The sequence below is a fragment of the Thamnophis sirtalis genome, unplaced genomic scaffold (assembly GCF_051295495.1).
Source record: "Thamnophis sirtalis isolate CommonGarterSnake01/CBP01778 unplaced genomic scaffold, rThaSir2_p1.2 scaffold_13, whole genome shotgun sequence".
In the NCBI taxonomy this organism is placed as follows: Eukaryota; Metazoa; Chordata; class Lepidosauria; order Squamata; family Natricidae; genus Thamnophis; species Thamnophis sirtalis.
Genome location: NW_028261393.1, coordinates 12,269,641 through 12,297,475, shown reverse-complemented (window position 1 = coordinate 12,297,475; position 27,835 = coordinate 12,269,641). Strand labels below are relative to the sequence as shown.

The following is a 27,835-nucleotide window of genomic DNA, read 5'->3' as shown; positions in this document are numbered from 1 at the left end:
GTGATCATTGCTTGTATAATACTGGTAGTTCTCAAGTTACGACCATTCATTCAGTGACAGTTTGAAGTTGCAATGGTGCTGGAGGAAGGGAGTTACAACAGGTCCCCAAAAGTTCAGTAAGGCTTTTTGATAAGCAGTTTTGGGTAATGAAGGAAAATGTTTGGGAGCCCTGCTCTAAGCAGGGGTCTCCAAACTTGGCAATTTTAAGACTTGTGGACTTCAACTCCCAGAATTCCTTGGCTAGTTGAGGAATTCTGGGAGTTGAAGTCCATAAGTCTTAAAATTGCCAGGTTTGGAGACCCCTGCTCTAAGTCACCCTATTCAGCCACGTAGAAGAGGAAATTCCATTGGAATATCTTGGCTCAAGGGAAAAGAACCCACATCTCCATGGGTCTTTTTCATAAATAAGTGCATTGTGTTCCTTGCCATCTTACTCCCACCGAATATGAGTTTAATGAAAAGTTTGGACTTCCTGTGGCAGCCATGCCTGGAGTCGTTAGCATGTTAAGACTTACAGAAACAGGAGATTATAGCCAGAGAATGCAGCATGTACCACATTCTGCTTTACGTCCAACCAAGATTTGAATAACACGATCAGACTTCATTTAAAAAGTCATGCACAACCGGAAACGGGGGAACAGCCCCCCCCCCCACATATCATGGGAACACCACCAGTATTGTCATTTCTTTCATTGCTGTTGAAAAACCAGCCTTTTAGGTACCCTTTGAGGGTTTCAACACGAATCAGGTTCTGGAACCACGAAGGGCATTTATACCTTTACCTTGTAATATTACGAACCTAAACTGATGCTCCTTATGGAAGCGGTTCGTTTCTCCCTTTTTGCATGCCACATTTTCTGTAGCGCAACAGGAACAAAGGAGATGGAAGGGGTTTTGGTTTCTGTTGCAAAAGGTCTAGGAAGCCTAAGGCACGTCAAGGAATCTGCTAAAGCTTCAGGCGTGAATCTGAGGCAACCTACCGCTGGTTTGGCTTATAAAAGGGTGCCAGTGCTGGTTCTTATAGCAAAATAAAGGGAAATCTGGGGAGGAAGTCAAAAGACCGAATGCCTTCCTTCCAAAATGACATTTCTGTGCTTTGTATTTGCATAACCAGGGTTACTTCAGTGAGCTACAGGCAATTCTGAAGCCATACATCCCATCTCTACTAAGTTACCAGCTCAGCCTTTGATGGAGTACCACCAAAAGAGTGGTTACCCAGTTTTGCCCCCTTAAAAAAAAAAAAAATCTAATAAGCCTTTATTTCACGCTCCAGCACTTTTTGGATGCTTGTCATAACGTAACACTATTTTTATTCTCCAATTTTTGGCAAGTCTTCCAGCTTGTGTGGGTGGGTGGATAGGTAGGGAAATGAAGAGGAAAAAAAAACACCTTAAATCGATTTGTGTCCTCTGACGGGTGCCAAGTTTACATGAAAGTCTTATTTGGTCTGTGTGGTAAACCAATCTGTAGTAGCCATTTTAATAAGTATTTTATTTTTTTTGGCGTGCTTTGTGTGCCTGATCTAGTAATAAGATGAGGCTTGTGGATTAATCCCAAAATTAGGATGCTTTTTTTAAACCCCCCCCCCCCCAAAAGCCATTCCACCATGAATTTAAAAAAGCACTTTAGCGTATAAAACCTGATCTAAACCGTTCCATTCTTCTTGATCTCAGGCTACTTGAAAATTAAACCTGCATTGATTCTGCTGCTACTTGAGCCATTCCTTCAATTGGGTCAGAGATGCTGCAGTGCCCATGGATGGGTGGGTGAGGGGGAATTGCAGCATTTCACTCTAATTCTGGTTCCTACAGGGTGTTTAAATCCCTTCCTAAAGCATGTTCCTTTTAGACATGGAATTTCAGGTGTGACTTGTTCCTCAGTCAGCTAACATTGTAGGCTAATGTGGTCGTTTTTTCATTTGTTCCTCATCAACGGCAGCCCCACTAGAGCCTTCGCGAAGTCAGTTATGCAAAGCTTAGCACCATTTAGTGGTGTGTGAAGCTCAATTAGTCTTAAACTTGACAGCTAGGCTGGTTGGTCTTGGGGTGTTGTTGTGATCCAAGTCTTTTTGGATAGTTCAGGGATTTTCAATTTTTTTCAGTGGTTTTCTAAAAACAATGCATGATATTTTTTTTGTGAGATCGTCTCCCAATAATTGATTCAACTTGAGGGTAGACTTCAGCAAGAAATAAATGTTCCGCTTGCTTTGAATTATTGTCAGGCAGCATATCAGAGGCAGTTATAAACTGCAGTGTATAGAGAAAGGGAAGAGTAAATTTTAATTTGTCTACCTGTGCTAGACTGATTGTTAAATAGATTATAACTTTTTTTTTCTAAAAAGATGTGAATCCTTTCCTTACTGGGCTGGCCCAACTCCCTGGATTAAATTACCCCTGGATTAAATTACAGTTCAGTGCATTATCCAAATGCAGAAAATAGCTTAATTTGGGAACCAGTTTCAATGTGTTGATGTCATTTTACTATGACATGCAAAAACAGCCCCTGAAAGGGCTAGTTTTCAATCTTCAACTCAACAAGGCAGAGACAATCTCTTCTCCCCCTCTAAGATTACTTCACTTAACTGCTCAGAACTCTGTAGCTTTCTACAGAATTTCTGCAGTTTTTCACTTTCTATCTACGGAGGAAGTGAAAAACAGCATGTCTTCCAGCTAACTTGTCCAAGCCCCAATATAAGCGTTCTGTATTCCACTAGTAGAGACTCTTTCTCATTTCTTCATCCCTTCCTAGCTCTATCAAGTTGCCAACAGCCTATCACAGGTCTGGCTCAGCCGAGAGGATCATCTTTTTTTCTCCACTACCCCTTTATTTTGGGGGTTGTGGGGGTGATCAGTTTCCATTTCTTAGGCCTTAGAACAGGATTGTCCAACCTTGGCAACTTTGGACTTCAACTCCCAGAATTCCGCAGCCAGCTGTGCATAGCTCATTGGGGAATTCTGGGAGTTGAAGTCCATCGATCTTAAAAGTGGTCCAGTTTGGACACACCCCTACCTTAGAATATACTTGAACAGCTGGGAAGAAGAGTAGGTTTTACTGAGAACAGTTTGGGACACAAGTCTGTCCTTGTTTTCTTTTGCTCTCTGTATTTATAAAATCCATTGAATTGATAGCTACCATATTCATCCTTATTAGGGATCTGTGGGGCAGGGCAGAAATCAGATTCTGCCGAAGAAATGTATTTCCCCTAATTAAATATGAATGCCTTGTCTTCGTTGTTATATATCAGGGAATCGACTTTCCATTCTCAGTTTTGCAGTTCCCCATCAATCATCTTATATTAAACTAGATGTAGAGCAATAAATAATCCTTATTGCCAGAGAGGGGAAGGAGGGCTGTTCAGTGAATGGCTCTGTAAAATCGGGATTACAAACCCTACGGAATGGCTAACCCTGAGGTGCAATAAGAGCTGGTTGTATTTGTGAACACAAGTGAGGGTTTCATGAAGATTGGCTCAGCTTGCACACTTTTAACGAAAAACAACTGTAAAGTGTATTTGTAAATATTTTGCCTATGTTTGGGGTGAATTAATTAATTTGTGTTTTAAACTGTAATATGTAACTACCATAGGGAATTCCCCCCCCCTCCCACCCGGACTTTCCGATGCTGAAAAATTGTGGGTTTTTTTTAAAGGAACAAAAACTAATGCAGCATTGTAAATTGTATTTGATGCACGTGAATTTTCTTCTTCTCTTTCTTTAAACTCAAGAAACTTAAAAACATGCAGCAGCTTCTCCCACCAGGAGATCTGCGCTTCTTAACAAGGAACGTGACCACCTTCTTGCTCCTTTCCTATCACTTGCTGAAGCAACATTGCAGCTCTGATGGGAGAGCCAGGCACCTTGTTGACCAAATCAGAGCTTTGTGCGCACGAAGTCCCAAACTTTATGAGACTGTATGCAAGCCGCTGCCAGCCAGAGAGCGCTCAGCATACTTCGCTTCATCCTTCAGTGTGCCATTAAGAGGCAAGATTGATCTAGACGCTGACATCCGAGTGCCAAGAACTTAGGGTTTTAGCCATAGGGTCGGTCAGAAAGACCCCCCCCCGCATGTATGCAGCAGAAGGGCAGTGCCCCTGAAGCACTGAAACGATGCCCCTTCCCTTGCCCACTCACATTTATGTAATGGGGAGGCTGAGTTTTGCTGCTTTAGTTAAAAGCCCAACTTGATCGCCAACGAAGGAAAAGAGCAGGGAGAGGCTGCTGTGCAGAAGTTCTCCCTTCCTTTTGTCTTCTTGGTTAGAGACCAAAGGAATTACTTCGTTTTTTTTTTTTTTTTTTTTGTGGCTGTTGGAAGCCCCAAATCAGCCTTCCATACCTGCACAAAGGGAGAGGCATGTTGGTCTTCCTGCCGTATGAAACACTTGAGAATCTTTCAACTTCTGTGGAATGTATTTTTAAGAGATGAAAATATATTTTTTCTATTTGCTAATGTCCGGACGGGGTGGAAAAGGGACTGCAGAAGCCAGACAATGTTATGTGTTCTAAGGCAGATGGGCATCGCCTGCCTTCTATTCCTTTTCAGGTGAAGAAAAAAAATAAATAAGCAAGTGCAATTTAAGCCCACGATTATCTCGAGCGCCTCGGCTCCCAGCCCGCCACATGCTCAGCCAATGACCGGCACTATTCAGGTCACGCTCCCCCTGACCCACAAGGAAGCACTAGAGTACTAGCATGCTGGCTGGGGAAAGGCTCCCCATTCGTTCACTTCCCAAACTCGCCTATGCACTGGACAGCAGGCAGTGGGAACCTGCCAGTTACACAGAGCAACGAGTCTGCATGCTATGTTTAAATACATTTTTTTGGTCCGCATGTTATCTTCTGACTAATGCTATCTGTTCTGCAGTACATAATCAATAAAATTATTTGTATGTTAATGCAACTTGTGAGGCAGAAAAGTCCTTTTGCTTCATCCACAGGAAAGAAAATCCAGCCCCTTCCACGCAACAGATTGTGATGCGTTAACAAAGGGATGGATCACAAAGCGTATCACGGTGATTGCGAAGCCTGCATCTCACCTCACTCTTCTGACTAGGTCCATAGTTGAACTTTAAAAATTTTTTTAAACCAACAAGAGACACACAATAGAAGAGGCTATTTGTAGCTCAAGGTTGAACTGTGGGGCCCTGGGTGCTCTCTGAGCTTGTTTTCTTGCAGACGTTTCAATACCCAACTTGGTAATATTATCAGTGCTCATTGGATAATGAAATGTTTGCAAGAAAACAACCAAACTTAGCACCAAGGACCCCACAACACAATAGCATGCCATATTCAAACACACACACACAAAAAACACATTGGGAGTTTTTAAAAAAAATTAGATTTATTTTTGCTTTCTAAGCCAAATCCATGTAAAACGAACTTACCTTAATTACTAACAGCTATCTTACAAATACTCTAAACCATAGGAAGAAAGTTAACCAAAGCCACATATGTACCTAAAATGTTCCAACGAGAGAGAGAGAGAGAAAGAGAGTTTATTTTCCGAGTAGTATGAACACTACTCTGGTGGGCCTGAATTGGGCTGGCAAATCAAGAGCAGCATTTTCAAACGATGGATACCTTCGAAGGGCTTCTCCGTTGGGTCAGATGTTTTCCAACTTCTGGATTAAGCCCTCCAACTGGTAGTGCTACAGAACACAATTCTACTTGCTTGTAACGAACAGTTCACGCCAAGGATTCTGAGCCCACGGCACTGTTTCTAGCATTGGCATCTTCACATAGGAGGTGTCTGTTGTGCTGTTGCCGCAGGGGTCGTTTGGCGAGGGAGAGTGTACATCGCACCAAGAAACTGGTCTGCAATACGCCCAGCTTCTCTCAGGCCACTTAGCAGCGCTCCGTGAACTGTCGCTGGGTAGTTACGAATTGTATGTTCTCCAGCAAAGAAGAGACGAGGAATTGGCTGGGGGGGGAAAAAAGCAGTGGGCAATGATTTGAGATCCTCTGAGGAAGGTAATGGGACCCTGGTAAAATAAAGATGGCGAAGCAGTTGTATTTTTAGTGAGGTCCTCGGAAATGGAAACTGGATGGGAGAATTATTTGTAAATTTTGCAGAAGCAGCAATAATAATTGCAAAGTTGTGTCACATTTATTGCACAGATGAAGAGGGCAAAGGGAAGTAACAATGTTGCTCTGATACAAAAACAAGAATTTAAATTTAGCAAATGATAATGGTGAACCTCAAAACATGTTGAGATCAAAAACTTTTTAAAGCATGGTTGGAAGATATGGGGACTCATAACCGGCTTCCAAACCAAGTAACAAGCATTAACCTCCTCCATAGGATGACATGCATTCAGCCTGTCATCTTCCTTCTAGAGTTTACCCAGAGCCCTACACCAAAACCTTAAATTCTACATCAGTCTAGCTAGACCTGTGTTTTTCAACTTTGGCAGCTTTAAGATGCATGGACTTCAATTCCCAGAATTCCCCAGCCAGCAAGCATGCTAGTTGGAAAATTATTGAAGTTTAACTTCACTATCTTAAAGTCACCAAGGCTGAGAAACATTGGTCTAGCCACTTTATGTAATTGACAGTTACAAATCATGAAAGCTGATGCCAGTTAATAAAATTTTGTTAGTTGGAAAAGATGCCACTAAATACCTGATTTTTCTGCCATCATTAACAGCACTCCTACAGAGCCCCATGCGAGTACAATCTCTTTCTTTGTTCCCACATGGCATAATTCTTAATGTCCGAGTTCATTCACTTCTGCCCCCTCACTTAACAAAACACAGTTGCAATAACACAGCTGTTTATCATGATGGCCTGATCCACCCAGTGTAAGGCAATGGCTGGGTTTTCCCCAGCATACAGAATTACCCAATTCTCTTATCTTCTAGTCAAGTGTGTTGTGAGAATCGGGTTGATAAGGTTGCAGAGCAGGGTCCAGGTGACTTCTATGGACAACGCAGCCCTAAGTTTGGTTGCATTTATTAATATGAACTCAAAAGTTGTTATGGTTGGAAGAGGGGGAAGGTGATCCAAGGACTCAAGTAGAAAACAGTAGACCTTCAATCCTCCATTTAGTGACCAAAGTTACAAAAACACTCCAAAAAGTGACTCATATCTGTTTTTCACATGACGGTTGCAGCATTCCCACGGTCTGGGCCCTTGGTAACTGGCATGTATTTATGACAATTTCACTCTGTTTTGGTGTTCAACATCTGTGACCTTCCCAGTTGGTTTCCAACATGCAGAGTCAATGGAGGAAACCAGATTCGCTTAATGACCACATGATTCACTAACAATTGCAGTGACACACTGAATTATGTCATAAAATGGGGGGGGGGAGCGGCCAATGAATTTGATAAATAAAAGGAATAACTGCCTTGCTTAGCAGTGGAAATTTGGGGCTCAATTGTGGTCTTATGTCAAGGGCTAAGTGGGCTCTCTTGGAGAGAAACTGGGGTAAAACCATAAAGACAACTTTCATGCAACTATTAGACACGTAAGGAAGCAAACCTTCATCTGTTTCAAAGAAGTAAAAGACCTCATTGGAAGGGCCAGAATTAAGCCAAAGTCGCTGGCTTCCTTATGCTAAGTCACATCCTAGCAACAGGATATGCTTAAACTTGGCTGTTCTTCAAAGGATGTTTTAGACTCACCTGGGGAGCTCCTGGAATGGCTGGTCCAGGAGTAATTGGCTGAGCCATCAAGTCATAATCGTTTCCTGAAGAACCAGCTGCTACATAGGAATAAGAGCCTCGGGCCCACGGATCAGCCCGCCATCGAGATACCACCGTCTCTTTGGGCTGAGAAAGAAGCCGAAGAGAAATTCAATGGGAACACTGCCAAAGTAAGGTTTTTATGAAGTCTTTGGGATAAGGGTTGGGTGGGAATGTATGAAGAGACAAATCAAGCTTACAACAAAATGTAAAAGCCTTGCAAGCAGCAAAAACCTGAAAACTTCTGAGGTTCCTACACAAAAGGTTTAAGATTGCTTAACATCCAAAAAAGGACAAGCAAAGGGGAGATTTCTGTCAACGCATCTCCTTCACAAAGAATGCAAAATGGAGAGAGACATTTGCCAAGCCATAATGATGGGCTGTTAGGATTTTTCACTTTCCTCTTGTACTAAAGCCTCAAAACCGATCAGATTAACAATACACAGCAATGAGGATGGCATTAAATCATTTAAAATATGGAGTATTCCACAATCATAACTCTTCTTTAGATCCATAAAACATGAAGCAGAGAAGAGAATTCCCAGCCCTGGAGAAAACTTGATAGCAGGGGGTGGTGAAATCAAAATAACTTTTTCGAACCAGTCCCTGTCTTAAATTACGCATCCCAGAAGATCAAGGCTACCCAAAGTTGGCTGTATTGATGAAAACAGCCCATTTTCTAAATACATCAGGTTTAGTAGCAGCTCCTTTCTAGTTTGGTAGATTTGCTTCACAAAGGATATGCGCCACAGTAGTTCAGTGGTTAGAGTGCTGTATTGCAGGCTGCTTCTGCTGACTGCCTGCAGTTCAGCAGTTCAAATCTCATCAGACTCAAGGTTGACTCAGCCTTCCATCGTTCCGAGGTGGGTAAAATGAGGAGCCAGATAGTTGGGGGCCATAGGCTGACTCTGTAAACCGCTTAAGAGAGGGCTGTAAAACGGTATATAAGTCTAAGTGCTATTGCTATATCCCTTGAAGGAAGCTGCAGGGCTTTGCTATGATGGACAGACAGGGAACCATGTAGGCAAAAGACTTCTAAGCTACGCATCCCACAGAACTTCCTGCATTATGAAGGATGTGATACCTGTGGGACAGCACTGCTACCAAAAATACCCTTGAGGATAGCAAGGCAGCGTCCAACAATGACATCATCGCTGATGTTCTCCATAATTCCTGCTGCTTCTCCTGCCACCAAAGCCAGAAGGATCGGTGCTGTTTAGGGAAAGAAGTTTATGGGGCATTAACAGAGAGCAAGTCCAAGAGGTATTAGCTTCACCCACCTTGTGAATGTTTGCAAACAGACGAGAAATGAAACAGATTTCCTAGACATGTAAATGGTTGAAGTTAAGGTAGTTCTTATGATGATGCCGAATATGATTTGAAAGTGGCTAAATTTAGATCTATTTTGTTCAATCAGATCCGTCCAAAAAAGAAAGAGATTTAAGAAAAGCTCTCATACTCTGCTGAAAGCGCATGCTGAAACATTGGCCAACATTGGTGTTTCCAGTTATGGAGATTCAGGGAGCCCATGAGAGTTATTCAGGGATCAAGGAACCATTTTTCGCTTAATATAGTTCAGTTTCTTTCCTTTGAGGCCCATGCAACCTGAAGACCTCTCTTGCATCTCCTAAATTTACTGCCACTTTCAACTTTTCCAGGTCTGCAGGCTCCACGGTTCTTAAAAATGAAGCTCAACAACTTTGTACTCAATCTTTAAACAGATATCAGTGTTTAATATTTTATGTACTTTGAGCACATAGTTTACAATCCCAATGTAGGACCTTGTGTATTCAGGGATTCCAGTTTGCTCCTTGGAACATGAGTGTTACACGCCTTCACACAACTACCTTTGTAAAGATTCCAAAACAGGAAAAGCTCTCCTCTGCTCGCTGTTGTACTGCCAACATGGCCGAACAAATTCACACTCGGATCCCAAAACACGCGATCAAAACATAGCACAACCTATTAAGCAAAGGAGGAAAATATTAACGCCAATTAAAGTATTCCTACTTTAGGAATTTAAGTGGTTTAACAGATGACAGAACTTCAAAAAAAGATATGCCTTTTTATTCTTGCAGAAAATACTTCAGGCATTGATAAAGGCATTTTGCATGCAGAGTCACGCTGACCATCCACGAGTTGACCAGTTTTGCTAAATAAACAGTCTTTGTGCTTTTCATCTTACCTTGTTAAGGTTTCCAAATCCCATTCTCTGTACAGCAGATGTCTTCCATTCTGGAAGAGGAGGAACAAACTGGACTGCTGGAGGCTGCTGCTTTAGCACTCCCAAAGGAAGGGTACACAACACGGCGTCACACTTATAAATAAAAGTCTGACTAGTAGAACGAGTATTGACAGCTATCACTTCACATCCTAGTGAAAGAATGGAGAGAAAAGAGGCTGTCATGAAGAAATGATGGAGAGAGAATAAATGGCTAAATTAAGTGGCTACTGTAAGTAACTGTTTTCTGTTCACTGCTTCTAAAAATTAAATGAATTTGGAATCTACCAGTTCTCAATGCCATGATTTCCATCTATAGTTCTTTTACTTGACAATCTTTCCATGTGATTTGGTCAATAAACACTGGCACTGCAGAGATTTAAACCTGATTTGTTTCAGCCAAAATGTTTGGAACCATATTATCCTTCTCTAAAACCACTTCAGAAGTTTTATTATTTTCTACTAATTCTACCTCTCTTATTTTCTACTAAGCTTTCTATACTGCCAAGCAAGTGCACTATATTTTGCCTGCACATCTTGACTTCCTGTTGAAACGAGTTGGCCTATTTCAGACTTCTTACTTTTTGCTTATACTTACTGGTTCACCATAAATACAAATACTTTGGTGATATTAAAATATTAATTTTGCATCCATACTTTCATCCATTATCCGACCATTCCCTTATTGCATTTATTTATTTCGGGAGATCCATGGGAAAACAGGTTTGTGTATCAGTTTTGCACCCATAGAAAATACAACCTCTGAGCACTGACAAATTGTGGGTGAACATGTGTTCAAATCCAGCCAGGGCTCTTGGTTGAAGACAATACCAAAAGAGGCATTTGAGCCAACAGGATAATCAGAGAGAACTCTGTTTTTGCTTACCTGAAGCAGTATAGCGAACCTGCCGAACGGCTGTATTCAGTTTGATATCTAATCCTTCTGCCAGAGCCACAGGCACGCAAGAATAGCCATTCCTCACAGTCAGGTGACTGCCTGTGAATTCAAAATCATCATCCTGAAATGGGGGGAGAAGATTTAGAAAACCCATCAGTACAAAGCATTTGTAACAAGTCAGTAATTTCTCCCTCATATTGTTTCATGTTCTCTAGGGATAAAGGAAGTGAGTAATTTCTATGGGTGACAGGCCAAAAGGATACTGCTTGAATATAGGCAGCCAATGGAAAAAGAAGTCCATCTATTTGTTGTTACACAAAGTCCTGGTCAAACTTTCTCCAACCTTGAGTCTCTTAATATTCAGAAATTGTAGGGCTGCCCAATTAAATCCCTCCTCCCCTAGCTTTCCATCATTAAGAGCAGGGGTCCCCAAACTTGTCAACTGAGACTTCAACTCCCAGAATTCTCCAGGCAGCAGAGAATTCTGGGAGTTGAAGTTCATAAGTCTTAAAGTTGACAAGTTTGAAGACCTCTGTTTAAGAACATAGTCGTTTCCTGTTTTGGCAAACAAGACAGTGATTCTACTTCTCTTCCCCTCCATGTTTTTTTTTAAATTTTGTACTCCCCTGTAAAAAATTCAGAAGTATTTATCAAGTAAATTATAGTATTCATCACTTAATGTTTTTTTCCTGAATAATCCTGGTGCCCCTAATTTGAATTTGCTGATGGAGAATAGCTCTGTTGGGCTACGACGATAGCTCTTCAGGCCAGTTACATTTAATGTTTCAAAGTCGTCATAGTATTTATTTTTCTACTTTTCCTTTTGGATTGCTTGTGCAAGATTAGTTTAAGAGTGCAGCACATTCAGACTCGTGGCTGAGTTTTCTGAATTTTAGCTTTAGCCTTGTTACTTGCTGTATCACTTGTACAGTTCAATGGAGAAGAATGTTTCGATTCCCCTGACATTCGTCTTTATTCATTTAGCCCCATTGAAATTTTAGTAATGGCGGGGGGAGAGGGAGGGAATAGTTACCTGGTCCCAGTGCTTCAATGACAAAGTGGAAAGTGGTGTGGCATTTGCAAATTCAAGATTTGCAAAATGCCAATCGAGAATCTGCCTGTCCCTTGATGATAAATACACATCGCTGCACATTTTTGAGAGGAAACAAAACAAAACACTGAATATACGCTCTCATCATTTTTCTTCCTTAGACGTTTAACAGTGTTACTTAAATTTCCTGCACCCAAAGCTAGTCTAAAAAACATTCTTAATTATTTTGCAAGGCAATAGAGATTAATCTGTAGGTTGTAAATAAGAGAATTGGGCATTAAATGATTATGTAACTGAATGATTATTAAATGAGGCAACTGCTAAAAGAGGGCCACCGATATTAAAAACTTATTCTTTATGAATTAGTATGAATAATACTGGCAAGAAATCTGAGTACTGGATTAGTTCTTCATTGCTATTCCCTAGCAAGGTGACCATGTAGGAAAGAATTTTACAGGAGTTCTCACATGAGATAAAAATCAATTTTTAAAATCTAATTCATTCCATTTGAATTGAAGTGCAAACTACTCTCCGAAGGAATCTGCAACTTTTCTGATTGCATTTATTGGCATAATAATTGAAGGACAATTTATGAATGTAGATTAAATGTCAATGTAGGGGTTTTTTTGCAATTAGTTCATTGATCTACTTGACCATCAACATCCAGTCTCTTTCCTAAGATTTTACCTTGGAGGATTTGCTTCTAGTTCCTGGAGCTTCTCTTCCAGTTTTCCTTGTGTTTCGGCTAGCTCATCGTACTCCTAATCACAAAATAAAGTAAGGAGACAAATATGTAGATGGTTACTAAAAGGCAATATTTGTAGAAAGTGCTTAAGTGTACAGAACGGGGTAAATTAAATTACGCATTTCAATAATATCCAATTAGACCCTCTACTTCATACCTTACAAAGGGCAGTAAGATCTCTGTGTTTGCTCTTCACAAGGAATTCTGCAGTAATATCTCGAGGTGGTTTTACTTCTGAGGCCTCTTTGTATTGTTGGTGAAGCTCTTTTATTTTCTCTTTCAAGTTTACCATCTGTAACAGGGAGGAAAATCATTGGCCAATGAAGAGAAGCAAAGCATTTCCTGACCTCTGCAGAATTTTAAGGAAAACGAAAGCCAAATACAAATAAAAACTGACGATACAGAAACCCATTTTTTAATGCACTGGTTAATCTGCATTCAGAAATACTAGGACTGTGAATACTTCGAAGATGATTTCAAAGAAAGTACTTTGGGTTTTGCACAAGTATAGGCACAAAACCATCTGGTTTTTTTTTTTAAGTAACCAACCGTTTTTGGAGTTCCATGAAAAAAAGCTCTGGCTTCTTTATAATTTGGATTAAGGCAACTCCTTAAAAGCAAGTCAACTTTTTTCAAAGTCATGCGTGAAAAACAATGCTAACCTTGTTAAGGAGATCTTTAAGTTCTTCCTGAGTTTTCACTATCTTCTTCCAATGTTCTATTTGTTCATCCTTGACATGCTTTTCCTGTAATCTGTGGAAAGGAAAGAAGTCAGCAACTGCCACAGACCTTTAGCAAAGATGCTGCTGTAGTTCAGTGAGGAAAACTACACGGAAACATCTTCTCACGCTAATTCTCTCCAGAGCGTGCAAGATGTTGGGTCTCCAATTTTCTCAAAGTAGAAAAAAAAGTGCAATAAAATGAAATAGAAGAAGCCAATGAACTATGGAGGCATAAAAAGGAGGAATTTGAAGCTGTTTATCAGCACCTAGGCCATAATGTGCTGTGCGCAAGGCTGTAACGCACAGTGCCACCACCACCACATGGATGCACTTGGATGGAGACTTAACGCTTGGCACGTCACTTGACGTGACATTTAGCGTTACTTACTGTATGACAACTTCCAGGGCCTGGCCAAGAGAAACAGGCTTGTTGTTGAGGACATTGAAATCCAGCTGGTGACTGAGGTATGAGGTAGCTTCTAGCAAACGGTTGAACTCTTGCTCTACCATTTCATCTTTTTCCTTTGGAACCTGTGGGTTAGCAAGTGGAAGTAAACAGGTGCAGACAGTTCAGAATGGAGAGGTTCAATGAAGCCCTTAGCCTAAAAGTACATTTTCCATATAATGAGCATTTCAAACCCTGCCAGAAGCTTATTTTGAGTACTCATTCAGGAGAGAATGACTTGTGTAAGATTTAACTTCTGTTTCATGATTAAATAATCACTGAGGTTCAGAAAGTTACTATGGCCCAGCCATTTCCAACATCAGATTTAATGGATGAGCTCCTAAAATGCATGTGATGTGAGAATAACATTTAATTTAAACTTAAACATTATCAGGGAAAATATTTCCTCTTTGCATGCAACATGGAAATTTAGGGAGGAGAGTTTAACACTGGAAACCATCTTGGCAAAGACTTTTGCACCCAGTCAACAGATCACAGTATTTTCAACTAAACTATTTCCTCAATACTGCTTTCCAAGAATAACTAGACTTACCGCTTGTCCATTGGCTTCATAAAGTGGACATTTTTGTTTTATTTTGGCCAACTCCATGTTTACTTGCTTGCTTACCACAGCCATTGGATTTCCACCTGCAAAAGATTTTATACAGAGAAAAATACATAAATTTAGCAAAACAAGGGCTCCAAATATGGAAGGACCTAGAGCTATAATGATCAAAGCTAAGCATTTAATCAAAAGTTAGATAATAATGTATTTTGTATACTGGGCAGGAAGTGGCATACTCATCTCTTCCTTAAGCTTTTTTGCACAGTTTTTTTCCTATAAGAGAACAGATTAATTTAATATTTCCTAAACCAGAACATTCTAGGTGTGCCAAGTTACAACTCTTAGCATCCCAGCCAGGATGGCCAATGGTCTGACGAATGCAAAGAAAATAGGATTGTAGAAAACATGTGCTAAGCTGCAGTACATTCTGAGCTTTATTCAAATTATCTGGTCCAAAAGGAGGGACTTTGCAATCAAGATGTTCATTTCTTATTGGGAAGATCTATTATTATATAGATTAGATGTGAAAGTGAGCGAGCTCTAAGGTCACAAGACTGAGAAGAAAGAACAAGGAAAGAGAAAGTTAGAAAGAGTCAACTTCTAATTCTGTGTGAAAAAACACAATACCAAAACCTAGAGATTGTATTTTGCATAAGCATGTGTCTGTGGAAATTGAATTCAGACACATTTTCAAGGTAAGACTCACCAAGTCCTGTTACTACCATGGCTCCTAAATCTGCAACGTAGTTTCCTTTGCGGAAAGTAGCAACCCTGCCACCTACACGATCCTTAAAAAAAAAAAAAACAACAAGGTTTAAGACTGACAACCTCGGGGTTCTCACTGTAAACATATCAGCAAGACCTCTGAAATACTACAAAACTTAGGCAAGGAGAAACCTCATACAATATGTGCTATTTTAAGGAAGTCTATTCAGCCTCATTCTTACGCTTCTGCAAAAGGCAGGCTCTACATAAATAAAAGGAACTGGAAATTACATAATTAGTACGCAAAATGAAGATCTAGGAAGGGGAATAAAGAATCTTAGCCTCCCTTTTATGCATTTTGAGTCCTTCCGGCCAAGATTAATAGAGAAAATTGGCTTTTGAGAGGGTACTTTATACAAGGTTGACACACTTTGGCATTGCCCACTCACCCGTGCTTCTAGCAGTGTGACATCCATTCCAAAGCTCTGGAGCTGCCGAGCTGCTGCCAACCCAGAAACTCCAGAACCAATTATGATGACCTTGCCAGTCTTCTTTGCTAGAAACATCAAGAAGTGCTATTGCGTTAGGGAGCAAATGAACAGAGAGACTAAAACACACCATCCTTCCAAAAGGGACAGTGATTTCCAGAAATGCTGATCCTCTGAATGCAATAAAAGCATAATAAAATATAAAATATACCTAAATAAGAACTGAATTCTCCAGCCTGACTGATAGCGGAGCATTCTGCTGCTCAGCTCAAGCCCGGGAACTGGACATTACCCTGCTCTTTCCTATTGCCATCTGGCCACTTCCTGAATTCGAAAGCGATCAACCACGTCGCTTGATCTACTGGGATACTGTATTTGTTGTGTTATTTTGAGGTGGGATATCACTGTTGACAGACAAGTGAACCATGTTCAGTGGTTAGAGTTATCAACTCAATAATAGTCTTTCTTTTAAACTTCAAAGCTTCAGCTATCTACGTTGCACTTGGCTGCAATACAGTTTGTCTCATTCGGAGCTACTGATAGGCAAATTTAGCTACAGTGTTTTACAAGCAATGATTTAGCATTTAATATAAACTGTGTGCCAAACTATGTTAAAACAAGCATGGCTTAGAAGGATGTGTGAGCATAAACTACTTCCTTGGGAGAAAAAAAAAGAAGAATCTAGAAAAAGCGTTACAGTTTTAGAGCACTGTCTGCACGTGTTACAAATCACTTGGCCTTAACTTAAAAGATGAAATGATATATCTTGAAGTTTTTTTAAAAAAGCAATTTAAGTTCTTACTTGGTAGGGGTTTCACTCTTTTGTAGATGCCAAAATTGATTAAGCCATGCCGTTCCAGGTAGCTATGTACTCGATGGACAAGTACCGTATCACCTACAACAACAAAAATATCTTTTAATGAACATTATGGAGGCGAGGTATTTGTATAGGACTTGACAGTGTCACTCCAGTCTTTGTTTCTAATTACACACTTGCTCCACATTAATAGCCCATACAAACTCCAACAAATAAGGACGGGTCAGAGGGATTTACCAAGCTAATGAAAAAAGTGTCATAGTGGAAAAAACCAAGAAACCCTTTTCCCTAAAAATCTCCACAAGCAAATATTTCACAGTCCACCCGTGACTTTTCCTTCTTAACACAGCCCTTTTCTCCAGTTGCCATGTGTGAAAAGGACACGGGACCCAAAGCAAACAATCAAGGCTCACTGCAGTGGTTGTAATATAAACAGTACATACGGAAGGAGACCCCATCGAAGGGAGCCACTCCTGCAAACCAAAGAAATGCGCTGATATTTATAGATTTCAGGAAAGGGGAAAAATGATGCAAGCATAAGCATTCATAAGCATTAGATGATGCAAGCGTACATATTCATAACTAATAATTTTGGGTTACTTCCTGCCTTTCTACTACCTAATATCAAGCAGAATAATCGTCTTACTGAGAGAGAAAAAACAGATGAAAAGGAGGAGGCTCATGGGTTCTGATAAGTCTTATAACAGACAGGTGTGAGCCAGTTCCGAGGCGATGGCAAATTCTTTAGATTTCCATTTGGTTTAAATGGTCTCAATTCATCTGAAAACTTACTTGCCCCACACATGCTAGCACAAAGAGTCTGAAAATTGACTGATAACACAGTGAAACCTCAAGAAATAGAGGCACCCAAAAGGACTGTGATTAGAGTATCTGTGGTATTTATTTGTTACGTTTATTTGCCGCCTATCTTGCCATAGGGCTATTCTAGGCAGCTTACGACAATAAAAAGGAAGAAATGAAAAAAGTGTAAACAGAAAAGAAGTAATAGAACAATAGACAATGAAAAAGAATTCACCTATATTGACAAAACATTAGTATGAGAGCAAAAACATAAAAGGGGGGATGTAAGAAATGTCTCTGTAAGTTGCAGGCAGTATGAAAAATCTCTTTTGTTTTGGCACAGAGGTTTTGTAAAATATGGCTGAAATAAGTAGGATCCTGTATAGAAAGAACAGAAATGGCAGCATGTCACAGCCCAAAGCACAAACAAGGTCAAAAGGTGAGAGGCAAAATGGCAGGAGGAAGATACAAAGGAAAAGAGGCTGGAATGGAGATGTGACCATATGAAGCATCTCTTCAGCTTCAGTGTTTCTGCTGTTATTATTTTGAGCTCTTTCGATTCCTATCACCACCAGTCAAAAAACTATCTATGACATACTCAAATCCCCCACATCAGCAACTTACTATTATAGGGTGCTTCTAATTGCTGTAGTGTTGCCTCAAAGGTCAGCTGAATCTTTGGGTTATCCAACCAGAGCTGCAACTGTGTTTAATCACACACAAAATGTTGTGGTCAATATCTAGGCTGACATTAATACAGGTGTTAACAATTTTAAATGTAGAGTTTGCATTGCAATTTTACATGCATTTAACATCAAAGAAATATGAGGATCCATCTATACAGGTAGTTCTTGACTTATGACCACAACTGAGCCCAAAATTTCTCTTGCTAAGTGACACATTTGTTATGTGGGTGAGTTTTCCCCCATTTTGTCACAATTGTTAAGTGAATCCCTGCAGTTGTTAAATTAGTAACCCGGTGATTAAGTGAATCTGGCTTTCCCATTGATTTGGCTTGTCAGAAGGTTGCAAAAGGGGATCACATGACCCAGGGACCCTGCAACCGTCATAAATATGAGTCCGTTGTAACCAAATGACATGCTGTATGTAACGGATGAGATTTTTTTTATGTTGTTTTTTTAAAAATAAAAACAAATTGGAAAAAAAATAAAAATAAATATGAGTCCGTTGCCAAATGTCTGGATTTTGATCACGTGACCATGAGGATGCTGCACTGGACATGTGAAAAGCAGCCATAAGTCACTTTTTTCAATGCTGTTGTAACTTTGAATAGTCACTAAATGTATTCTTGTAGAATATCAAAAGAGGAAACAAATTGCTCAAGAATAGTCAAGGTTACAGAAAGTTGTTTCAGGTAGAGGTTGCATGTAACTCACACTGGCAGCAATTCACTTGGCTTTCAAAAACAGAAGAAACCAAATATTCATTGATCTGAACCCATAATCATGCCAGTGGAAGAGTTTGAATGGGCTGTGAGCAAGCTCATGTGAACCAAGCCTGCAGAGTTTTGTGATAAACGCACCTCTTCTTTCTCAAAACAACTGATCAGAAAAGCAATGTATTTATTATATAAGCTGGCACCCTAAACTGAAACTGGAAGAAAAACTAAGACACCCCACACACACACCAAAAAAAAGGGAAATGCAGACAAGGCATAAGTTCAGGTGGCTAAGAGGAAGTTGTGAGTATCAAAGAAGAGGAAGAAAATATTGGAAGGAGTGGACTTATTTATTTAAACTATCATACTTGAGAGACCGCCTTCTGCTGATTACCTCCCTTCGACCGATTAGATCGCACAGATTGGGCCTCCTCCGGATTCCATCCGCCAGTCAATGCCGACTGGCGACTACACGGAGGAGAGCCTTTTCTGTTGCAGCTCCGACCCTGTGGAACGATCTCCCCGTTGAGATTCGTACCCTCACCACCATCCAGACCTTCCGCACGGCCCTTAAGACCTGGCTCTCCCAGCAGGCCTGGGGATAAGTTTTTAAATTACCCGCCCGAGTGTTGGTTGACTGTTGAATGCAAGTTGGTGTTTTATTATCTATCTTGTTTACTCACTGTTTGTCTTGTATTATTGCACCCCCTTCCCGTGATTGTAAGCCGCCCTGAGTCCCCTCAGGGAGAAGGGCGGCCTATAAATCGTAATAAATGTCTGATAAAAAAATGTCATTAAACCACATTTTAAGCTTACTTGCACCTTAAAGTCCACAGCACTGTGTCTTTATTATGGAAAATATTTTTCTAAGTTGTTTTTGAGCAACCAATTATGAAATCACATCTTCAGCTGAATTTATATATGTAGTTATACCCCACCTTTATTGATTTAATAAATAATTTGAGGCAGAAAAAATACCTTAATACTCCTTCCTATTTTCCCCACAACAAGAACCTTCTGAGATAAGTTGGACTAAGAGAAAGTGAATCCAGTAAACACAAAAATTACAAAGTGCATGCTTGAGAGATCCAAAACTACTTGGAAAACCTTATCATCCTAGGAAAAAAAGTATTTGAGCTTGAAATAATTAGCATACCGTTCGATTTCTGATGTAAAGGAAAACCTTCTGAGTTTGCTGGGGCCCACTGATAATATCTGGAAAACAAGCTGCTTCTTGTGATGTCATTCGATCGTGTGGAAGCCTGCTCTGGAAAGCTGCGCCTTCCACGCCTACAATGAAAGAACAAGCATGTGACAAGTATGCAAAAGTACCAGAAACAACAAATCTTACTACACACACTATGCAAAAACTACAGAAATAGGCAGACTCGGATGATATATTTTCTTCGCTCTTTCACAGAAAGAACATCTTTTAATGACTATTGACAATATATTCGGAACCCATTTTTAAATACAACTTGTCTTTTTCTTTGAAACTATTGGTTGAGACCTTGGAAAATGCTGCAAGGATAGCTGAGCAATGAAAATCAATTCAATCTCTCAGAGTTTTGTTAACTGAGCTGGATGACAATCCTCCTAAACACTATTCCACTTTTGGGCAAGGGTGCACCTAACCTAGTTTACTTAGAAACAGGGTTCTTATCTCAGGAAACTTATTAAAAAGCAAAGTTTCAGCATACAGTCTAGTCTTAGACATCGTTAGTCAAATGTACTACTGAACTTCCGTGCAGACACGGCAATCCTAATGAAGTATTTGTATATCAAGTCAATCATCCCTTAGGATCCTGCTAATAAGTGAAGAGGCTTGCTAAAAGAAGCAGGCAATATTTCACAAAGGCATTCATGTTTGGGTACAGGGCTTAAAAATGGAAATTATAAATAACTATGAATAATAAATAAACAAAAGTATAGGTAGTCCTTGACTTACAACAGCTTGTTTAGTGATTATTCAAAATTACAATGGCAGTGAAATGTTTTTCACACCTGCGACTGTTGCAGCATCCCCATGGTCCCATGATCAAAATTCAGACACGTGACAAGTTGCTCATATTTATGACAGTCGCAATGTTCCTGGGTTACGTGATCCCGTTGCAACCTTCTGACAAGCAAAGACAATGAGGAACCCTGATTCACTTTGCAACCGTGTCACTAGCTTAATAACTGCAGTGATTCATTTAATAACTGTGGCAAGAAAGGTCATCAAGTGGGACAAAATCCACTTAACAAATATCTCAGCACAGAAATTTTGGGCTCAATTGTGGTTGTATGTTGAGGACTACCTTTAGATCAATTACTCTTGAGGTTCTCAAAATGTTATGTATTATGGATTTAAAGGTGAAGCTGTCAGCTCTATTAATCAATATTTTCATGGAAATATATTTATGCTGTCCCACTGTGGCACTGCTTATTTTTTTCCCTCTTCAGTTCCTATCTACAAAGAGGTAGAACAAACATTCTTTCCTTTTTCTATTTCTATATTCATTTTTCATCCTAATAAAATCTTGAGTTTCATCCACCAAAAGCTAGCCAGTAACTCTGATTCAGTTTCTTTTTTATACTAATGATAAGGCTGTCCGCCTGACAACTCATGTGGGCTCGAAACAGAGTTTCCAAGCATTTGCCTCCTATTATAAAGTGGGAAGGTGTAAATTGCTATGACAAAAGTTGCTTCCTGAAAAAGACCAAGCAGGTGCCATTCCTCTTTGGAAATTAATCAATTCTCCATTGAAAAATTACTTGGGACACTTTCTTTCAATCCTCAGTAGTTTGGAAAGAACTAACAACCTTTTCTTTCCAAGTTCACAAACTTGGAAACATAAGTTTGTATTATGGTACTATAATGGCACCAATTATGCACGCATTGCAATAAAAATTTCTAGAGCAAGAGTAATCCGCCACTATTATTAGGCCCACAATTTGTAATTATGCTGATTCCAGCTTTAGAAAATTAGCCCATTATAAACTTTCTAACACCTTATTATAAGTCTTTATTCCAATATGTTTGTCACATCGGGAGGCTGGACTGATTTCTATAAAAGTCATATAAGTGGTGCCACTGCCTCCAATTCATTTTTAGCAACAGCAATAGCACTTATACTTACTGTATATACTGCTTCACAGTGCTTTACAGCCCTCTCTGAGTAGTTTACAGAATCAGCATATTGCCCTCCGACAATCTGGTTCCTTATTTTACCGATCTTGGAAGGATGAAAGGTTGAGCCAACCTTGAGCTGGTCAGAATCAAACTCCTGGCAGTGAGAAGAATTAGCCTGCAATACTGCATTCTAATCACTGCACCACCTCGGCGCTTATAATTCCCTATGTTTCCTGATCTCATAGGACAATTACATATTAGGAAGGCATAGATTTGAGCCTAAAATTATATTGTCTATGCCTGTATTTGATCGCATTTGGCCTTGAAAAGACTTCATCGGAGCAAAAGCAAAAGGTCTTCCATAATGCTCTTTTGAAAAATCCAAGAATATGTTCCTTTTTTAGGAACAATATCTCACAAACTCTGTGATGGTTTCATCTTCAGGATCACTAAATACTAGAGATGAGTAAGCATTATTAGATGATGGAAAAGGAAATGTTGAGATATAATATGCAATGGAGTTCCAGTTCTTTACTTGCTTTCCTCATGTTATTCCATTTTTATTCTTTTTAAAGAATAAATGACATTTGGAACTATAATGATGCTTTTTAAAAATTATTACACATCATTTAACATGCAAAATAGGATACAGAAAATTGATTGATTGACACTGATTTCACAGCAGGTCACACCTACCTAATAAGGAAGCTTTATTTAGCCTGGGTTATAGGATAAAGTGTTTGGATAGTTACACTAATTCTTTCCCCATACAATTCTCCCTTTCCTCCTACAGGTAATCCTCATTTTACAATGATTCATTTAATGCTGTTCAAAGTTACAACAGCACTGAAAAAAGTGACTTTTGATCATTTTTCACACTTATGATCATTGCAGCTTCCCCATAGTTATGTGATCAAAATTAGGACACTTGGCAACTTGTTCCTATTTACAATGGTTGCAGTGTCCCTGGTCATGTGATCATTTAAACAAATGTCTCACTTGGCAACAGAAATTTGGGGCTCAATTGTGATCATACGTAAGGGACTATCTATACATTTCTGCTGGCCCAGTAAGCTGGTTGACTAAATTTCTTGAGAGTCCAACCCTCCTCCTTTTTCATTTGGGCTTGTGATGGGCAATGGCCAACTTGCAGGTCATATACTATGGAGAACAACCAAATTCCTAAGATGGCAATGAGATGGACCGGACCCTAATGTCAAATGACCAAAGGAAACCCTCGAAATACATGGTGAAGAACATTCCTAGACAACTTCAAGAATCTAAACAGGGGAAGATGTCTCCCAAACCCGAAAATATTGGAGATCCCTTGATGCCCCATATGATACATAGCATGGGAGAATCTAATGTTCATGCTAAAAAAATAAGCTAGTGAAGAGATGAGGAGGAGGTGGGCAGTTTTGCAAAAATCTGGGATTTCATTCTCACATAAAAGTACCATCACAAAATAAAAGCATACTAACAGATTAATTTCAGGAATGCCTAAAATATTAGTCACACTGAAATAGAATGAAATGTTTTATCAGCTGCTCCCTTTAAATCTAGTCAAGATTGTGTCTTTCTATGGCATGCAACCAAGAAGATAATTTGCAAGATACAATCAAGACAGGATCACACAAGCTCCTCACGTACTATATAAACCAGACTTAATCTACCTTCTAACTTCTGGGTGAAAAACCCAAGCATATTTTTGGCTACTTCTCTCACATTTTTAAATGTGTCCACTAAGCTAAATTATTGGGGGGGGGAAATTAATTTCTAATATCAGATGCCAACATGCCTAATATATAAGCTTGTATATTTTAAATTCTAACCCTTGAGGAATTCTAGAACTTCAGAATGAAAACCACAGATATTTTAGTTGCACTAGAAAAACAGCAGCAAACTGAAGTTATGATTTATGTATCACTAGAAAACAATTGTGCCTGAGCACTTACTAGAGTTGAACATAAGAGGAAATCACATTGAAGCAGCCTCTATCTCTGTACAAAATCCTAGTATTAAGGTTCTACATATGCTCATTTGGATACTTGATCTACAACAAATGTGCATAATTGCAATTATTATTGCATAAATGGAGGCTTGAGGTTGCATAAATGGAGGTCTGGGTTAATATTACCCATTATTTATGGTCAGCAACCAATGGGAGAATTAGGGCACTGATGTTTCTCTTCCTGCTGGATTTTTGCTTTGGGCAAAACATAAATCCTGAACTGCCCTTGGAACATTTATGCTGCAGTTACAAATTGATTAAATATTCATAACATGCCAAGTGCAAATAAATCTTACCGTAATTTTTTAAAAACAAACCATGAGATTCAAATGCAGTTTGGATGGGGTAATGAACTTTTTTATAGAAACAAAATTAGCTTTACGCTGGACCAAATCCACGGGGCAATTCATCCAGTACTGCGTTCTATAAATTGTCTCTATTCACAAAAGTCTGCCAGCAGCACTTTCAGCTACAGGAAACACAACTGATATCGTGCATATTCTTACAAACATTAGATCTCTGTATAGCCACAGTATGAATGCAAGAGCTGAATAATGACATAGCACGTAACACTGATTCTCTTAAATGTTATTTTCTATCATTAGCTCTTCTGTAGACAAAAGCTTGCAATTATAAAGTAGAAACTGAAATGTGCATTATATGTATGAATGTAAATCTGCATATTTGATTTAAGTGTAGTGACATTTACATAATCCATGGATGTAACAGATACAACCAATTGTACAAACAAAAATAGATTTGTCTCACAAATCATCTTTTGCTATATGTTGTCCTATAATATGATCAGTTTTCCCATTTCAACTGAGAATGACTGCCTAATGATATAAGACAACTAAATAAAATATCATTACTGTAAATAAGCCACAAGTCAAAGTAATAGCTTAACTATATTCTTTTCAAAGGAAATGCAGGCCATGAAAGCACATTGTCCTGGACTGAAATTTTGCTGAAAGGAAGATTCGGGGCTTAGCGGGAAGAACCTTCCATCTCTGTCCCTGACACAAATATGCAGTACTTTGAATATAGTGATTGGAAGTTGACACTCTTGTGGTCCAAATCTATATTAACCTGGAATTTTTCCTTTCCCAGAGTTGCCTAGAAAACTATACAAAAGTATATTTCACTTTTTTAAGCTATAAAGGGTCTCCTGAGTACCTGAGCTTGGCTGGAAAATCTAGATATTTTGGCTAAGATAATATTTCCCAACTGATCTTGTCTTTTTATGAACACTGAGAGCATATGCACCAAAGACAAATTCCTTTGTGTCCAATCACATTTGGCCAATAAAGAATTCTATTCTATTCTCTACTGAACCACTGATAAATAAAATAAATTCCAGAACATATATGCATACCACCTTCTTGATGTTTTTTTTTAAAAACCACCAAAACCCAAAATGTCTCATCTAGTACATTATTAGTTGGACCTTAAATTCTTTTCAGACTTGCCAAGACTCCTCTTCATTGCAGCACTTAACAGAGCTGTCTGCTCAAAATTTGAAACACAACCCATATTTCAAAATAATAAGACATGCCAAATAAATTTATTTCAAGGTCTATACTTTTATATCTTCAGCATGTATATCCAAAATAACCACTCAAACAGGTAAGGCTTCAAAAAATTAAACATGATAAATTGCTCTAAAAAGCAGACCAAAGAGAAATAATTTACACCTTAAACTGACCACTTCTGTCCTTAGATACAAACATTCTAGCCTGCATGCATGAACTGGAACTGAAGAGTATCATTTGTATCAAAGGTTTTCAAAAAGGTGGTCAAAGCAAGAGACTAAGAGATTTGTGATCAATCTCTAAATTAATAGCACAATTCTATGTATATTTATTTGAAAATAAGTCTAACTCTCAGTGGGATATAAAACCAGAAAGTGTAAGCCAAATTGGTCAAAGTGTGGGGCATCTAACTAAGGAGTTGTTTGTTCTTGAGACTCATATGCAGAATTACAGTATGTAACGGAAAAGGCCTACAGCTCTGAAAGGAGGGAGGGAAACTGCCTTTTAAATTGTATAAACATAAGCCTCTGATTTCCATCAAATTCACGGAAGAGCAGAGGGTTGGGAATTCTGCCTAAAAAATTCAGAATGTTTTCTTTCCCCATGTCTCCACCAGCTGGGATATAAAGTTTTACTTTCCTTTTTCAACAGGCAAATGCATGTCCCTTGTACTTCATATTAAGTCTTGGCCCACCCGCCCACCGACACTTGCAAGCATCAATCCCTGATTTGGGGGCTCTTGCTACTAAGTGGCAAGCATCAAACGCCACCCTCACCTGATGCTTGGCAGTCTCCATACCCTCCAGAACTGTCGTCTTGAAGTCCTCCTGCTTGCCCTGTGGAAGGAAAGAGGAGATCTCAGGGACCTTTCTCCATAAGTTCAAGTCATTTGGGGACAGGAAGGCCTGATAGTTGGCGATTCAAGTTTAGAAGTTCACCAACTAATGAAGGGAAGACATTTTCTGAGAATTCCAAATCCTGAAATCTGAGTCATGGTTTTCACATACTCTCCAGTCTTCTAAGGCTTCATCCTTGTTGTTGGAACCCTTTGTCAGACTCTTATAGGGAAAAGATATACACAGTATTTTCAGGGTACCTGGTGGGTAAATACGCATGAACCAATGTATTAACAGTTTATGACAAAATAAAAAATATACTTCCCATTATAATTAGGAAGGCCATTTAGATGAGTAGTCTAACCAAGGGTTTGAAACACCAAGGATTTTTAAAGTCTTGGTTGGGATGTCCTTGGAAACATATTACTTAAAGGGCTAGAAATCTGATATACTTTTTTTCTTTCCCATAATCTCTTACTTTCTAAGACTGACTTTGTGCACCTTGAAGTACTTAAATGCTACGTAGCCTTTACTAGAATACACATCATATAAAATGCTGTCATATTCAAGCCTCATTGAATTATCCCTGTTAAACCTTTCGACTTATTCAGAGAAAGAGGCAGGGAGTAAATATACTTGAAGGAAGCCTTAATCTTCCCTCTACTCTCATTTCTACTTTTCACCAATACCAGAAGAAAACAGGTATTTAAATAATGGTGAACACTTCAAGAAATAATTTGTTGAAACAACTCTGAAGAAGAAATGTTTGGGTTGTTTCAATAAATCAAACTTTCACCTTGCAGGACAGAATACTATCTATTTATTTGAATCACATTTTTATTGTTTTTATAAATAACTGGAGAGGGCAAACATACCTAACAGAGTTTCCTCCTATTTTTCCATAGGCTAAACTGTAAGTTTATCTGGAAAAAAATTTGCACTGCTTCTTCTACCATATGTCTCATTTCAGAAGACTTAGAAATATAGTGATGTAATTATCTTTTGCACTTTTCTTCTCTAACTTTCTCAAATTTTTATTTGTATTTTATAATATAATAAACCTTAATTTTAAAAACATCCCATGCAAATAGAGTTATGTAATTCAGATATTTATTAGTAGTCTTTATCAAAGTAGTTTTACACTAGAAGTTCCACCCCTACGGATAATTTAAGGTCTATCCAGTCTTGTCAGTAGAAGAGACTCAAGCACAGCATCCTTGATAAATACAAGAAACTATGAGGACTCAGCTAGTGATTATGGTCCAGCCAAAACACAATACAACCTCACCCACTTTTGCTGAGTTAAGGGCTATTGAGCAACAGTTAACAATAGTTAACAAGTATCTTACAATAAATATACCACACTGTACTGTGTTAATTCATTTTGTCTTGTTAGAACACCCCAAATATATATATATGCTTTCCGGAAACCTATGGCATGTCCAACAGAAGGAAGGATCATTTGTACTTGAACTTGAACTACCAACTTTCTTACTGCCGCTTCCAAAAAGCAAATGGAAACAAAAGGCAGTAATATATTCTTTTTGCCATAAAGCCAAAAGACAGAAAAAGATAATTTCCCTCTTGTGCCATTAGTTTTCTTTTTCCTCATTAGCAGTAAGGAATATTTTTTGGGGGGGAGGGGATCCTAACTCAGAGTAAAATAACTTTGAAGAACACATAACCAGCAGAGCCTCCTTACTAAGAGAGAATTAAGAAAAGCTTTCTTCAAAATTTGTCTTACTTTGAAGAAATCTTCCCTCAATTCTTCCTAATTTCCTTTCATCTGCAAAAAGGAGCCAC

The 27,835-nt window shown here is 39.0% G+C and overlaps 1 protein-coding gene across 2 annotated transcripts in view; it reads right to left on the bottom strand.

Annotated features, from left to right (window-relative positions):
• Positions 1 to 5,315: 5,315 nt before the first annotated feature.
• Positions 5,316 to 27,835, bottom strand: part of KDM1A (lysine demethylase 1A) — a 29,741-nt gene continuing 7,221 nt past the window's right edge. Inside the window, exons 3-20 of one of the 2 annotated variants that reach the window (XM_014056038.2) lie at positions 25,973 to 26,032; positions 19,695 to 19,828; positions 17,764 to 17,842; positions 16,324 to 16,416; positions 15,483 to 15,589; positions 15,035 to 15,116; positions 14,317 to 14,411; positions 13,707 to 13,849; positions 13,259 to 13,349; positions 12,754 to 12,888; positions 12,539 to 12,612; positions 11,834 to 11,945; positions 10,789 to 10,921; positions 9,867 to 10,054; positions 9,529 to 9,643; positions 8,766 to 8,893; positions 7,622 to 7,768; positions 5,316 to 5,916 (exon numbers count right to left, since the gene is read on the bottom strand). In XM_014056038.2, the coding sequence (XP_013911513.2) occupies positions 5,731 to 5,916; positions 7,622 to 7,768; positions 8,766 to 8,893; positions 9,529 to 9,643; positions 9,867 to 10,054; positions 10,789 to 10,921; positions 11,834 to 11,945; positions 12,539 to 12,612; positions 12,754 to 12,888; positions 13,259 to 13,349; positions 13,707 to 13,849; positions 14,317 to 14,411; positions 15,035 to 15,116; positions 15,483 to 15,589; positions 16,324 to 16,416; positions 17,764 to 17,842; positions 19,695 to 19,828; positions 25,973 to 26,032 (2,102 nt within the window). In that variant the 3' untranslated portion in view covers positions 5,316 to 5,730. Of the gene's footprint in view, positions 5,917 to 7,621; positions 7,769 to 8,765; positions 8,894 to 9,528; positions 9,644 to 9,866; positions 10,055 to 10,788; positions 10,922 to 11,833; positions 11,946 to 12,538; positions 12,613 to 12,753; positions 12,889 to 13,258; positions 13,350 to 13,706; positions 13,850 to 14,316; positions 14,412 to 15,034; positions 15,117 to 15,482; positions 15,590 to 16,323; positions 16,417 to 17,763; positions 17,843 to 19,694; positions 19,829 to 25,972; positions 26,033 to 27,835 lie in introns of those variants that run through there. The other variant, XR_015698331.1, reaches the window with a different exon arrangement.